Source organism: Martes martes (assembly GCF_963455335.1).
Source record: "Martes martes genome assembly, chromosome: 9".
NCBI classification, from domain to species: domain Eukaryota; kingdom Metazoa; phylum Chordata; class Mammalia; order Carnivora; family Mustelidae; genus Martes; species Martes martes.
This window is the reverse complement of record NC_137896.1, coordinates 63,655,084-63,671,600: the sequence shown is the minus strand read 5'-3', so window position 1 is coordinate 63,671,600 and position 16,517 is coordinate 63,655,084. Positions and strand designations below refer to the sequence as shown.

The window sequence follows — 16,517 nt, the reverse complement described above, 5'->3', positions numbered from 1 at the left end:
GGGTGGCTCAGTGGGTTAAAGCCTCTGCCTTCAGTTCAGGTCATGATTCCAGGGTCCTGGGATCGAGCCCTGCATCAGGCTCTCTGCTCAGCAGGGAGCCTGCTTCCCTTCCTCTCTCTCTCTGCCTGCCTCTCTGCCTACTTGTGATCTCTGTCAAATAAATAATAAATAAAATCTTTAAAAAGCAAAACAAAACAAAAAAACAAAAAGTAATTTCAAAAATAAATAAGTAAAATAAAAAACAGTAATTTCTAGTATTGTTTCCCGTCTTATTTCATTGCCATCACACATGATATTGATTGTTGGCTTTAAATTTCAACATGTTAAAGAAGCATCCTTCTGTTCTTTGTTAAGACTAAGACTTTTTTTTTTTTTTTTTTTTATTAAGTGGGCTCCATGTGCTGCATGAGCCCAGTGCAAGGCTCAAACTCACAACCCCGGGATCAGGACCTGAGCTAAGATCAAGAGTTGGACACTCAACAAATTGAGTCACCCAGGTGCCTTTTTGTTAAGATTTTTAAAAATGAGGACTAAACACTGGATCTTATCTAATGGTCTTTTAAATTATGTTATTTTCCCTGAGGGTTGCTGGGGGGTGGGGGGATTGATAGGGTGGGTGGGTTATGGACACTGGGGAGGTTATGGTGAGCATATGGAGTGCTATGGTGAGCACTGTGAATGGTTTAAGGCTGATAAGTCACAGACCCATACCCCTGAAGCAAATAATACATTATATGTTAATGAAAAAAAAAGATAAATTACATTATTTTCTGAACAGATACAATGTTCACAGCTCAAAATTCTAAAGGCATTAAAAGGTAGAAAGCAAAAATTATATCTAGTATTTATTATCCTTCCAGAAATATTTTAATATTGTATGCATATACAGATATAAACACTTTTCTTTAAAATGGTAGTATTCTATATATACTATTCCGCACCTTAATTTTTGTTTATATTGTGGAGAACACCCACATTAGTATAGAAGAACTCCTTCTTTTTTTTTTTAACAAGTTGCACAGTATTCCATTTCATAAACCCATAATTTATTTAACCAATCCTAGCAAGACACCCTAGGGTTGGTTCCAATTTCTTACTATTACAAACAAGCTACAATAAAGGATAGATAACCTCTTGCACATTTGAGTATATCTGTACTATATTCTAACAAATGGAACTGCTTGGTCAAATGATATGTGCATTCCTAACTTTGACAAACCAACTGCTTTTTTTTTGGTTCTTTTTTAACTTACCATAAAGAGTAATAATTGTATGAAAATTATTTCATTTTTTTCATTTGAGTATAGCTGACAAACAATGCTACATTAGTAAATTATTTTATTCTTAATGCCCCTAGATGTCACTATAACTCACCAAATAAATATTACCAAGTAGCTCTCCCATAAAATTGAATTAGAACATTTATGTAAAGAAATTATTTACCAAAAGAAAAAAAAATCTACATCTTTTACATATACACATATTTTTAAACAATCATACCCAATTTCTGAAGTTTGTCCCATATCCTATGAGCAAATTCTGTTCTCTCTGAGAGCTGTAGTTCAGGCAAGAGAGAACCACAGCTACGCAAGAGAAGCAAGGCTTGATTACCACCTGGGCTACCTATGAAAAAAAGAGAACAGATAATATTTAACACAGTAGCAGTATCATACAGATAAATATCAAAACATAAACCCAAATCTATAAATATTCAAAAATCTCCTGCCTCAGACAGTATTAAAAGTACCTGCAAGCTGGGAAAAAACCTTACCCAAATCTACAAGTATCATTTACAATGTTACTAAAAGTTATGTTTTTAAAATTAGTTTGTTTTCTAAGGGAAGCTAAGATTAGGAATCTATGTAATCTGCAAAACTCTATACCATATAAAAATACCCAGAACTGAATTTATAAGCAGTGCTTACTGCAATTCAAAGGCTAAGCTTCTTAGTATCTTAAGAAAATAGTACAATGCAGTACAGTTAAAACTCATCAATATCAAATTCAGGTTTAAAATCAATTACAAAACAATACAAACTTCCTTCTCCCTTTTTCCATGTATCTACGTGTCCCTGAAAGGTGACTTTTAAACCAAACAAAACCAAAAATAAACCACTTACTGTATGATTCCATTTATATAAAGTATCCATAATAAGCAAATCTGCAAGTCCAGAAAGTACGTTAGTTGTCGCCTAAGGCTGGAAGGGATGAGGGGTTGGGGGATAAAGGCTAAGGATTTGGGAGATTTCTTTTTGAGGAGATAAAAATGTCCTAAATGTAACTACAGTAATAGTCATACAACTGAATAAATCAAAAAGAGAAAATAATACAATAGCCTTTAAGTGCACATAATTAGAACGGATACTTCCTTTGATACCCCTCATCATTAGATTCCACAGCTTCTTAATGTGAATGAAATCCAGATGGGCTTTAGGAAGCTGGTGCATGTTGTGTAACTACATGCAAAATTATGAGTGTGTTTGCATGTGGGCTTGTGGGGGGGAGGGTGGTAAGAAGGTCCACAAACTTCTACTGGATTATCAAAGTAAGTGGCTCAAATAGATTGCGAAACTAAGTGAAAATGAAAGGGAAATAGTCTTTCCAGTCTTTCTGGAAATCTATCATACATAAGCATCTTAGAGAAAGCGGACACTATACAATGGAAGGTAAGAAAAACGATAACTGCCAAGACAATTTACCACTGAAAGTGACTCTCTTATAAACTGGGGAAAGGAGAAAGACCCATTTTTAGTTGCTGATTTTGAAATAAACATAAAAAACAAAATGCTTTACGCAAAAACTTTGCCCTGATGAGTTGGAAAGATCACAATCCTAACATAAAATCGTGATGATCAAAAAAATAACAGGTGGTGGGTATTAGGGAGGGCACAGATTGCATGGAGCACTGGGTGTGGTGAAAAAACAATGAATACTGTTACGCTGAAAATAAATAAAAAATTTAATTAAAAAAAATAAATAAAAATAAATAAAAAAAAATTAAAAAAAAATAACAAACAAAATTAAAAATATCAAATAATGTGTTCTAATGCCTCCGAACAGGTATTTATTAAGACATTCAACTTTTTGTACAGAAAATTTTCAAATACCTGAGTTACAAGTATTGTCAAAGACTTTTTGCAGAAGAGTCTTTGGGATGCGGCCAGTTCTTCGGACAGAATTATCCAGTCTCATTAGAGCCCAGTCAAACTGACTGGCATTCCTTCTATGAGAAGAAGCAGGCTCCTCTTGAAGATAATTCTTTTTCTCAACAGCAATGGCATATCTCCTGGCTTGGTTCAGTAGCCCTCTATAAAATGAAACAAAATTGGTAATTAACTAACACAATTCCTACCATATAAGTTCTCTTCTTGAGCAAAATTTATACAAGTTTATTGGTTACCAAATAGTAGGTAAATATAAAATTAAATACTCCTAAATACCAAATATCTAAATTCTGGTGCAAAAGCAAAAATGCTCAGAGTGTAAGAAAGAAGTTTTGTCTTTTGCTTTAAATAAAATCATATGTACACACAAGTATGCAAAGTAAATCCCTTAAATAATTGATTTGGTCTTGAAAACCTTATGCACGGAATCATTTCAAACTAAGACAATAATATGGTGCACTTTAAGTGTTTGTTTTTTTTTTTAATTTCCCTTAAGCAAAACCAGGTTATTGAAAGAAAATGAGGCAGTTTATGCTACAAAGCTCTTCTTACCTCTACAAATGAGACAAGAGATCTAAAATATATATATAATTCTGATAACTGCTTTCAAATGTTTTCTAGGTATAATCTCATTATGAATTTAATAAAAGACCAATGTCCAAGTTCAAATTATGCAGGTTTTTTTTTAAAGAATCATTCAGGACAAAAGAAATTCCAATCTGTCTAAATAAATTTGAAACATTTTATAGTGACAATGTTTCAGTTCCCAATTCATATCTGCTTTCCATCTGTCAAACTGCTAATTACATACTTTTCTACTTATTTTAACAACTACAATCATAAAGAATAAAACTGGATATCTAGGGGCACTGGGTGGCTCAGTCGGTTAAGCATCTGCCTTCAGCTCAGGTCCTGGGATTGAGCCCTACATCATGCTCCTTGCTCAGTGGGAAGCCGCCTTCTCCCTCTGCCTGATGCTCCCCCTGCTTGTGCTCTCTCTCTATCAAATAAATAAATATAATCTTTAAAAGGATTTCTGGTATTAAACATCATTAATTTTCAGAAAGTAAAAAAAGGGTCTGTCTACTGGGTAAGGTCAGACTAGTACATGTGTGTTTATAAAGAGCAAAAACCTTTAAACCATTCAGTATTTTAATACAGAGCCTAACACATAAGCCAAATGCTTTAAAAAAATGAAAGCAGAGGTATTCCATACTATAGATATACAGGCTGTACCTGATTTACAAATAGCAAATTTAAAAATAATCCTTATGTGTGAGGATAACCCTGTCATAAATCTTTGAATCAAAATTTAAATTTACTCTGTATTCCAACAGCACTTTCTAACACAAATTTTCTGGGTTTTTGTTTTGTTTTGTTTAAAAACTTTATTTTCGTGAGAGCCAGCATGAGCACACACATGAGCAGGGGGTGGGAAGGTGGGTGAGTGGGGTTGCAGAGGGAGAAGCAGGCTTCCAGCTGAGCAGGGAGCCTGATGCAGGACTTGATGCCAGAACCCTGGGATCATGACCCTGAGCCCAAGGCAGATGCTTAACCAACCGCCTGAGCCACCCAAGCACCCTAACACAAAATTTCTAATGTGCAAAGATTTACGCATTTATCCCAAAATATCTTAAACTTTCCAATAGCAGCCAGTAAGTATAACTAAGTAATATATACAAAGCACATATTAACGAAGTATGATGTAAAAATACTTACTAATCCAGGGATGCCTTCAGGATGATAACCCCATTTTTCTTGTATATGCACATCTTTACCACAATTACCAAAAAAATATTTACAAAGTAGTGAGTTTAAAAATAAAACTGTTGGGATGCCTGGGTGGCTCAGTCAGTTAAGCTTCAGGCTTCCGCTCAGATCAAGATCCTGGGGTCCTGAGATGGAGCCATCCCCCACTCTTAAACCCCTCCCCCCAATCGGGGCTCCCTGCCTTGCGGACAATCTGCTTCTCCCTCTCCCTCTGCTCCTCCCCTCCTCCCCCACCCTGCTAGTGCTTTCTCTCTCTCTGAAATAAAAAATCTTTTCAAAAATAAATAAATAGGGATGCCTAGGTGGCTCAGTAGATTAAGAGGCTGCCTTTGGCTCAGGTCATGATCCCACGGTCCTGGGATGGAGACCAACGTCTGGGCTCCATGCTCAACGTGAAGCCTGCTTCTCCCTCTGCCTGCAGCTTCCCCTGCTTGTGTTCTCTTTCTCTCTGACAAATAAATAAATAAAACTGTTGGTTTCTTAGCCTATGTTATTAACCTGGAAAACCAGTCACAAATTGAATAATTGAGTATGTGATGCTACATTAAAGAAAGCTATACCAAAAGTTTCACCACAAGATTATGTAAATCACAAAGGCAGTAACTTGATACTAGACCAGAAACTCTACCACCATGATCTGGGACAAATCACAAGCACTCTGGCCTTCAAGGATTCTATCTACGTAAACAAATTGGAAAACTAACTAAGTCAAAGTCTTCTTACTTTTACAAACCTAATGTTCAGCACATTATAGATGGCTAATTGATTAGTTTGTTAAAATAGGCTGAGTTAATTAAATGTTAACCACCTACAAACTACAGAAATATGTACCACTCCTAAATATTTATCCTCTATTTTCAAAGGTTTTCTCTGGCCATGAACCTATCCACTGGATCAGTTTTTACTGAACTATACCCTTGTTAGGCAAACACAAAATAACATTATTTTAAATCATCCAGAACATATGAAGTTCAGGTGAGTGTGCAATCAATAATATTGTTCAACAACGAAAACTGATTAGTATGTAAATTTCAAAACTGTAGGAGTGCCTGGCTGGCTCAGTCGGTGGTAAATGCAACTCTTGAGCTCGGGGTTGTGAGTTCGAGCTCCATGTTGGGTGTAGAGATCACTTCAAAATAAAAAATGTTTAAAAAAGAAAAAGAAACTTCAAAGTTGTAGCGAAATATATTTGCCAAGATTTTTTTTACACAACTCAAATCTTGTAAGCTGTGAAAAAGCAGAAAAGTAAAACCTTTGCTAAAATTCAGTTTTAGGGGCACCTGGGTGGCACAGTGGGTTAAAGCCTCTGCCTTCAGCTCAGGTCATGATCTCAGGGTCCTGGGATAGAGCCCTGCATCCAGCTCTCTGCTCAGCAGGGAGCCTGCTTCCCCGCTCTCTCTGCCTACTTGTGATCTCTGTCTGTCAAATAAATAAATAAAAATCTTTTAAAAAAATAAATAAAAATAAAATAAAATGCAGTTTTAAAATGTAAGATCTAACAAATACAAAATTTAGACAGAAGACAAGTTAATAAACCAGAACATTATTCTCAACATTTTAAAGCTAATTTTTCTCACAAACAGATCTTTAATGAGGCCAAGTCTCCTTCACACAAGTATACTTGACTTTAATTAGATATGCTGAACTATGAATCCACCATAGAACGAACGATGGTGAAGGGTTACATACTTAACTAAAGGATGCTTCACTCTTCAAAAGGAAGTCTCCAGTGCTTCCCTACATGGCAGTGCTTTCTACATTGATTATTTGGCCCAAAATTTATTTTTAAATTCCACAGAAATACACCCAGTAGGAAATTAGGAACTCCATGCCTGGAACAGTAAGTATGTTATGACAGAAAGTAAAGAAGAAGTCCAGGGGTGAAAGTACGTCCATGTAGCGTTAGCACCTACCTATCAGACTTGCACAAGCCAAATTCTGATGACCAAAACTGGTGTAACCATGTAAGGGAAAATTATTAACATTTCATCAATGTGTCATAAATTGCTCCTTTGCATTTCTTTTTTTTTTTTTAAGATTTTATTGATTTATTTGACAGAGAGAGCGAGCACAAGCAGAGGAGCTGCAAGCAGAGGGAGAGGAAGAAGCAGGCTCCCCACAGAGCAGCGGGAGCCTGATCTGGGACTCGATCCTAGGACCCCGGGATTATGACCCGAGCAGAAAGCAGTCGCTTAACCACCTGAGCCACCCAGAGGCCCTCCTTTGCATTTCTGAGTTAAACATCTTAGGTTCCCTCCTGAGACTCTGGCAATCACCACCGTATTCAGATTACCCTTTAACTTTCTCTGGCAAAATCTGGCATTGTTATTCTCAGTGTTGTTGTCGTTGTTTTAGTGCTGGTGGCGATTATTTTGACTCTTCAGTACAAAAAAAATAATGATTTTTATATTTGAATGTCCATATTTCAAAAAGGCATGCAGTGCAGATTATTTTAAGCAGGCTTCCATGGGACTCCTCTCTTAAGTCTGTACTTTTTTCCAATATCTTACCTTTTCAAAGCATTTTTGGGTTTACAGAAAAACTATGCAGTGAGTACAGAGTTCTTGTACATGCTCTTCCCCCTCCACCCAGTTTCCCCTATTTATATCTTGCATTACTGTGGTACATGTATTATAAATAATAAACCAATCATGATACATTACAGCCCGTAGTCTACAATAGGGTTCACTCTGTGTATGTACATACCTATGGGTTTTGACAAATGTATTTGACAGCAGTCACCAAATAGTTTCACTGCCCTAAAATTGCCCTGTGCTCCACCTATTCTTCCCCTCCCCCATCCTCCTAAACCCCTAACAACCACATTTCTCCTTCTCTATAGTTTTGCCTTTTCCAAAAATCCCAGGACCCCGAGATCATGACCTGAGCTGAAGGCAGAAGCTTAACCCACTGAGCCACCCACACACCCCACTCATTCTTTTTTAACTTCAAATGTGCACCAAACTAATCACACATATTCTCAAACTCTCCCTCCCAAGTTAACTCCATTGCTATTATGAGTCACTCTAGCATCTAACACTTTGGAGCTCCCAGAATTTAAAGGAAAAAAAAATAGGGATACAGATATGTGATAGAGTAGGTATAACCAGTAACTGATTTATCAAGCATTTAATGATGCATGCTAGGTAACAAAAATTATTACCATAATCCTCATTTTATTGATAAGAAAACTGAAACAACTTGCCCAAAGTCACAATAAAAGGTAGTTAATGACAGGATGACAAGTCCCGGATCTGTATCTGGGTAATCTCTTTCTGACATGAGTTCAACATGGCAGAAAGGCATCAAGGAAACGAACCTGGCTGCAATAGGGGGTTCACAATAGAAGTAATGAAAATTAAAACTGGACTGGGAGGGTGAGACTAGAGAATGGAAAGCCTCCAATGGCTGAAAAGAAAGGCATTTTGATTTTATGACATGTCCATAAAATACAAGACTGATGTCCATAAAGCTGCCCTCCCCGTTTATTTTGCTGTACTGTTCTGTAGACAGTGGAGATCTCAAACTTATTTCATGTGCTCACCCACCTCTCATTTTAACTACTCCACTTGAGTTTCCTTTAGCCTGTTGGTATGTATGATTACATGGACTGATTTTCAAATGTTGAGTCAGCTTTGCACGCGTGGAATAAACCCAACTTAGTCACAGTATGTAATTCTTCTTAAAAAGTTGCATACAGATACTGATTCCAGTTAAGTTTTAACATGTTAAAAACTCAAAAATACAATGCCTCCTTTTATTTATTTAAAGTATGCTCCATGCCCCATGTGGGACTTTAACTCACAACCATGAGATCAAGAGTTGTACGCTCTACTGACTAAACCAGGCAGGTGTCGAATAATGCCTTTTATTTATTTTTAAAGATTTATTTATTTGAGAAAGAGACAGAGAGAGAATATACACATGCATGTGGGATTGGGGGGAAGTCAGAGGGAAAGGGAAAGAATCTTAAGCAGACTCCCCACAGAGCATGTCTCAGGGCTCAATCCTAAGATCCTGGGACCATGACCTGAGCCAAAATTAAGAGTCAGACGCTTAACCAACTGAGCTGCCCAAGGTTAAGGTCAGGGACACATCTTAATTAAACCTAGACTGGGAGGGTGAGACTAAAGAATGGAAAGCCTCTACCAATTTTTTAGCTGAGCATTAAAAGCAGCAGCCATGCACAACAGAGAAGTACTCCAAGCAAGCCAGAACAGTCAGCAGGCCAAGCAAGTGAGCAACACAGATGGGATGAGGTTGAAGAGGAAGACTGGACTAGTGAGTGGGCTAGATCATGAAAGGCTGTGACAATAAATGGTCTGGATTTTATTTTTGGTACAGATTTTATTCCAGCTACAGAACTCTATCAGAACCCTATTGAAGGTTTCTAAGCAGGGGATGTGGCATGATCTATTTCTGTTTTAGAAAGATTAGTCTAGCTGGGGGGTGAAGAATAAATTAAAAGGTAGCAAGAATTAAGAGGGAGATACCATTTAGAAAACTATTGCAGTAGTCCAAGTAAAAGGCTGAGGGAAGTTTATACCACAGTGGGTGTGGAAATGGGAAAGAAACACCTATCACCAAAGCCCCCCGCCCATTTAACTGCAAATTCCAAGCAACAAGTCTCACCAATGAAATTTGTTCATTCTCACTTTCTTAAATATGATGAAGAAAATTTCATGTAAAAGTGCCTTAGAGGCTTACTTAATCCTTTTATACATCCTATCCTATTATGTACCATTTTCTTGGTACACTTGACAAGTACACTTGACAAGTACAATCTTAAGAGACAAAAACAGAAGGCTCCATGGCACTGCAGAAACACAGGAGCTCTGAGCTTTAAGAGCACGAGCCTGAGTCCTATAGACCAGCCTGACTTCAGGCTGTGTCATTTTATAAGATGCGTGTCCAAGTTACTGCAACTCTAAGCCTGTAAAATCCGGGAGTTAACAGTATTTACCTCAGGCGGCTATCACAAAGATTAACTGAGATACTGCAGTGTTTCCAAAAATATCACCCTTCTGCTAGGCAAGATGGTTTTAGGTAGTATTTAAACAAAAATTTTTCATTTCAGTCATTTTATCTATTTTAATTAATATTTAAAAGTAACTATCACATCGAGCTCTTTATTTTACTAATATTTTTGCTTAAGATAAAATTAAGTTATAATAACATCAGTTTAAACCTAAAACCAATGTTAAGAAGAACGTTAAATACAAATAATACTGTCAGTAGTACCTAGATTGGACAAAAAAATCTGAAGGCAGTACATAATTGCCCGAAATTTGAGGAACACTGAGAAAGTATACACAGAGGACCCTGCAAAGTCAGCATAATAAATATTAATTGCACACTTCCTAGAGCACCTTCTTTTAAAAGTGTATTAGCAGAAAGCACAACACTTATTTTTAAAGACCTAGTCAAATCTAAACTATGCTTATTTAACAACTATGTGACTCTGGTAAAAGTATTTGGTCTTTCTAAGCATTAGTTACTTCCTCTGAAGAAAAATACCTACCTTGTAAAGATCATATAAGGAAAAAATATATAAAATTCCTAACAAACAGGGCTCAATAATAGCTTTTATTATAGAACGCACTCAGTGTCTGCTGAGTGATCTTTTAAGAAAATATTTTGTAAAGCTGTCTCAATGACCTTTCTCACGCAACTATTTCACAAGACCTCAATTCTCCAAAAAGTCTTGGCCAGTTAAGGTGTCCCCCAAACACACCAAAAATTTTAGACTAGAAAAGCCACTTAAAACTCTTCCACACTTAAACGTCTCCTGGCTTGAAACACCAATTCCTTTCCACCTATCCAGACATCCCCTCCACCTCAAGGTCCTCCAGTCCAAAAGTATGTCTCCTTTGTCTCAGCTACGACAGGAAGTGAGGAACAGTAACACAGGTTGGAACCTATGATGTGACATGAACAAGATACTCTTTAGGCTCTATAAAGTGAGACTGGGATAGACAAGATTTACTCTAAAGATTCCTTCCAGAGTTTACATTCTCAGATCTTATGTGTTTAGTTATCTGTGATAGTCTTTAATTTCTAAATCTATAATGTATCATATCACCTTTTTAAAAAATGTCTTTATGTCCATAAGCAATCCCTTCAACACCTAAAGCACAATATTATTCAAAACACTTCAAAACTGGGCATCAGTGTCTATAGTTAAATCCCCAACTGGAGATCCCAGATAAACTACTTCACTCTTCTAAGCTTGTTCCCTAATTTGTAATATGAACCCATAGAAGATGAAATACATGTGTGATGTATTCATACGAACAACCTGAAAAAGGAAAAGATCTAATCCGAAGGTACTACTATTTATCCTCATCTCCAAATCCATTCTGCCAACATGCTGACCAATCTCCTGTTCACTCCCTCTCAAGAAGAAAAGGAAGTGGTTTGTTTTTATTTTTATTTTTTCAGTTCTGCACCACCTAGCTGAGGTCCTATTAGCACTTATCTGTGGTATCAATGTTGCTCCTACTGGTCTTTCCATCCCCAGCCTCTATCTCTCCTGCAGTCTATATACACTTTGTCAAGACCTGTACCTCTCAAAACCCTCCAATGGCTTCCAAACATCAAATAATCAACTTCTAATCAACCTTAATAGCTAGAAGGAATCAACTGGCTTTGGTAGTATCAACTTCCATGACACCTAACCCCATGTAGCCACACAGGATGGAAGTATGGTCTCCAAGTCCCTCCATGCTCTCCTCCCCTAGAGCACTCTGACTACTTATTACCATGTGTCCTCTTAAACTCAACTGAGACCCTACCACAAACAAATGTGACTGCTCTTTTCTCTGAAAAACCACAGTATTACGCTCCTCTTTTATGGACAACATATAGGAGTGGGACAAGTGCCTATCATAGCCCTCTGTAATTGATAAATTTATACACACAGAAACCAGAAGCTGAATCATAACCCAGACAGATTCTTAATATTTGCTGAGAAGATCTTTTTCTCATTAAGAAATAAACAAGGTAAAGTTTTCTTTCCTTCCAACCTTAGAAGTCACATCATTCTGTCATAGGGCAATATGTGCTCTTCACCCTTAAGCCAATCATCGAACTAGATCCACTTCCAAACAGATTTAATTCAAAGCTTATCTTTCTTCTGAAGCACAGAAGTCTGCAAACTCTCACAAGAAAGTATAAGCAGCTTCTGATTCAGAAGTATGAGAAAAATTAAAAAAGAGTCTGGGGGAAAGCAACAGTATTTGCCCCTCAAACTCCCCACAGAAGATAAGGGAAGAGCTGGTTTTTAAGAAAAATATGTTTAAAAAAAAGAAAAAAGTATTGAAATAGGAATGAGAAGCAAGACTAAAGAATACAGAAGTACATACCTTCTGGCGCTTCAAGTCTGAAAACAAATTAATAAAATTAATTATTAATTAATAAATTCCAGAATTTGACTCAATAATCCTCATCTGTCTTTCATAGGACATTCTTAGAAATCAAGATTGGTGTGAATTTGTGGATGTTCATTGCACTACAGGCATGGATTAAATATCCCTTCAAATGTCTTTGCATGTCACAATATTCCTTCCTCAATGTCTAAGATTTTCAGTGATTTACTCAAAAAATATTTGACACCTATTAATGTGCCACAAAGTCAGACACCAGGGGAGGGAAAAAGACAAAATCACTGCCTTCAAGGAACTTACAGCCAGGTCTGGAGGGCTGTTTGGTACACATATAATAATGCTTAATGATTCAGGATCTAAGGGAAACACAAAAGAGCAGAGGTCAAATGGGAGAAGCAATCAAGATTTAACAGAGAAAAGGAACACCTGAGTAGGGGAAAAGGACGACACATCCCAAGAGTAAACACCACATTCAAAGGCAAAGAGATGGTGCAACATGGCCCCTCAGAGCTCTGGACCAACAGTACCTTTACCATCTGGGGGCTTGTTTGGAATGCAGAATCTCAGTTCCCCTGTCTAGACCTACAAAATCAGAATCTCCATTTTCATGACATCCCCAAGGAATTCTTATGCTCATTAAAAAGCCGTGCTGTAGAGGACTCAGAAGTAGTAGTTTGGTATAGCTAGAATACAGGACACCCTGGAAAGGAACTCCTAAGAAGTGAAGCTCTGGGGCGCCTGCGTAGCTCGGGTCATGATCCCAGAGCCCTGGGCTCAATCTCCACATCCGGCTCCCTGCTCAGCAGGAACCCTGTTTCTCCCTCTCCCACATATACATATACATATGTATATGTATACACACATATACATATGTCAATGGCTGTCTCTGGGTGAGAGAATTAAGGGTATCTTTTTTTGTTTCATTCATTCATCTATTTATTTATTTAATATTTCATTTTTAAATAATCTCTGCACCCAACATGGGGCTCAAACTTAAAATTCCAAGACCAAGAGCCTCACACTCCACCAACTGAGCCAGCAAAGCATCTAAGGGTAATTCTTAATTTATTACTATTCTCTCCGTATTTTGCAATTGCTCCCCAAGGAACATGAGTTTTATAATTTAAAAATATAAAAGAGGCACCTGAGTGGCTCGGTTGGTTAAATGACTGACTCTTGATCTCAGTTCAGATCGTGCTCTCGTGGTCATGAGTTCAAGCCCTGTGTTGGGCACCACGCTGGGTGTGAAATGTACTTATTAAATAAATAAAATAAAAATATACAATAAAAAATTAATAAATAAAACAATGATGGCTTTTGCCAGTAGTGTGACTGCAGTAGGTAGAAGAGTAAATATGAAGTGAGGAAATAAAGGAGACAGAAATAGGGACAGGGGAAGGGAAATTGGTAAACATCCAGAGATGAGTCCAGAGTTCTAGGAAAGGGTTTGTTTTTTCGGGTGAGAAAGATCTGGGCATGCTTGAAGGCTGTGGGACAGGAGACTGTATAAAAGGACTGTTAAGAGTACGAGAGAAAGAGGGAATACTCTTCTCATTGCTTGTTGTGAGCCGAGCACACAGTGGTGAGCAAGATAACGTTCTGCTCTTATGCAATTCACTTTTTTTACTGAGAAAACAAACAAAAAGCAGATTAATATTAGACAAGTCAAACACAGCATGATAAAACTAAAATAGGGTAGTTTTTACATTGAGTGCGGAGATAAGCCTTCTCTGAAGAAACAGCATTTAAGCTGAACCCTGAACGACAAGAAACCATCTTTGCAAAGGAGAGAGAAAGGCCTTGTTACCTCTACTTTACAAATCATGAAACTGAGGATCAAAGAACTTAGGTAAGATTATGTAGCAAGTAAATGGAATCCAGATCTGATGAACACCCAGACCAATACCCTTTCTACAAGATTCTGTTCTACTGTTTTCCTCAAACACAACAGAACTATGAGAGATACCATCCACCCTCCTCTGGCCTCACAGGGATAGTTAAGGACTAAAAAATAAGAGTAACTGACACAACTTTCTCCAAATAAAGTATCTGAAAGAAGAGAAATGCTTTCTGAGAATGCAGAGGCATGGCTCCTGAAGGTTAACTGTTTAGGCCTAAAAACAAAATCCAGGAAGGCGGTAAGTTACAAGTAGGCTACATTCCAAAGATCCATAACTGCGTTGTTAAGAAGTCATAAAATGTTTCCTCCATATAATTTTATGCAGAGTGTAGGTTTCCAGGCTGCTCCACAAAGATTCATGTAATCATGGTTATTACTATTATTACAACTAATAAAGCACTTACTAGGTACCAGGCCTTATGCTAGGTGTTTTTTATAGATAATCTCATGCAGTACTACCAACACTATTACCACTCCATCTAACTAAGGAAACTGAGGCCTAGAAATGTTAACTTGTCCAATGGCAAATCCTTAGCTCTTAGTCCTAAATCGTCTCCCAAAGTACCTTTATTTATTGACAGTATTTCAAAATCAGTTTTTCTCCAATTCTAAAACGTCAGTGCCCATCTCCCTTTCTCAGAATACTACTCTAATACTTTTTCACCAAACTTCCTTATCCCCTCTCCAACTCTATGCCAGACCTATCTCCTGATAAACCTCAATCCATGAAGCATTTATTCCTACGCTTGACACCACTGATCCCTTAGCATCCTTATATCCCCACGAAGTGCCTGCACATGTTCACTTATTCACTAACTGACACTAACATAGCCCTGCTGTGACAATTCCCAACCAATACCGCACCCCTGTAAATATCGAGGAAAACTCTACTCCAGAAAATGCAGGCAAAAGCCCAAGCTGATCACAATTAAACGTCCCTATCTAAACTATCCCTTGCTCACCCCAAATTCCCAACCTATCCCTCCCACCCCCCAAATATAAACTTATCGAAATCTAAGTTCTAGCTCGTTACTGATCACCGATAATGTTCGCACGTGAGACAGCATCCAAACCCGTGAATCCTAAGAAGAGTAACACCCGATCCCAGCAGCAGCCTTCAAAGCCCCCCGCCTCCCAGCACCCCCTCCTCCCTTAACAGATCGCCGGTAGCCCGAGAACAGGAAAACCCAGTTCCAAGCGAGAGCTAAATCCATGCCGGAAGCACACCCAGCACACGGCCATGACCTTCTCAAGTCGACTGACCCTGTCACCCGAAACCCCCGCTGGGTCCCCCGAGACCCCGGGACGTTTGGCCTTAGGGCGTGGAAGAGGGCAAGGAGAAAGACAGGCAGGCCAGGCCCCCCAGCATCACGACCCCGGGGGAGGCCCGCGCTGCAGACAGGCGAAGGGTAGCGCGTGGGCACTCACCCTGCAAGGGGCCCGCCGCGGCCGGCGGGCAGACAAGGGACGGCGTGCGGCCGGCTTAGGCCGCCTGCGAGGAGGCGCAGGGAGAGCGGGAGGCGCGGGGCTGCCCCGGCTCGGAGAAGCCAGCGAGCTGGTCTCAGCAGGGCTGCCATGGCTCGGCCGTCCCCACCGCAGGATGCACGCTGGGCGAGAAGGACAGGGGGAGCACGTGACCGCGGGGTCGCCCGGCGCGGGAGAGACCAAAGGCCGGGCGCGCCAGACGTAGGGGGAGCCACGCGTTGTTTTACCCTTAGAAGATAGACAAATCGATTTCTCTGAGGACCTATGAGCCCTGTGTGATATGTTATTAATAAAGATTCGTGTCTAATTATCTGAGTGGCTCCTGTTTTCATTTTCTAACCTTTCTCTCAGCATGTTCAGTGCCTGCACCCCTTCACTTTCCAGTTGGTAGAGTCAGCAGAGGTCGACTCCTCCCAGGTTAGCGCAGGGGCTTGCGGGGGGCCAACTAGCAAGGACACCCGGGAACTCTCGAGAAGAGCCGACTATGAAGGTCCCAGCGTGTGGGACAATTCGCGGGCGTGCGCTGTTTTTGTCGCCGGCTCAGCGCCGAAGTTGCCGCGCGGATGGCAACGTCCTGATCGGAAAGCTCTGAGAAGTGTGGGACTGAAAAACGTTGAGGACCTTTGCACTGTGCCAAAGTTAAATAGGATATGATTTGTGTTCCTGTGGGGCTTGAACATAATGTAAAAATACGTGGGTCCGAGCCTAAATCAGGAAGCAGCGCCTCGCCTTATGACATAGGTGGGTGCTAACCAAGGTCGTCTAGTTTCAAAGCTGGAACTGAATTCATTATCTTCCCCAACTCCCACCCCG

The 16,517-nt window shown here is 39.1% G+C and overlaps 1 protein-coding gene across 2 annotated transcripts in view; it reads right to left on the bottom strand.

Annotated features, from left to right (window-relative positions):
• The window catches only part of LRPPRC (leucine rich pentatricopeptide repeat containing), a 102,633-nt gene extending 86,801 nt beyond the window's left edge, over nt 1–15,832 (bottom strand). The window contains exons 1-3 of one of the 2 annotated variants that reach the window (XM_080812994.1): nt 15,648–15,832; nt 3,108–3,307; nt 1,501–1,623 (exon numbers count right to left, since the gene is read on the bottom strand). In XM_080812994.1, the coding sequence (XP_080669120.1) occupies nt 1,501–1,623; nt 3,108–3,307; nt 15,648–15,796 (472 nt within the window). In that variant the 5' untranslated portion in view covers nt 15,797–15,832. The remainder of the gene's footprint in view (nt 1–1,500; nt 1,624–3,107; nt 3,308–15,647) is intronic. The other variant, XM_080812995.1, reaches the window with a different exon arrangement.
• Nucleotides 15,833–16,517: the final 685 nt, after the last annotated feature.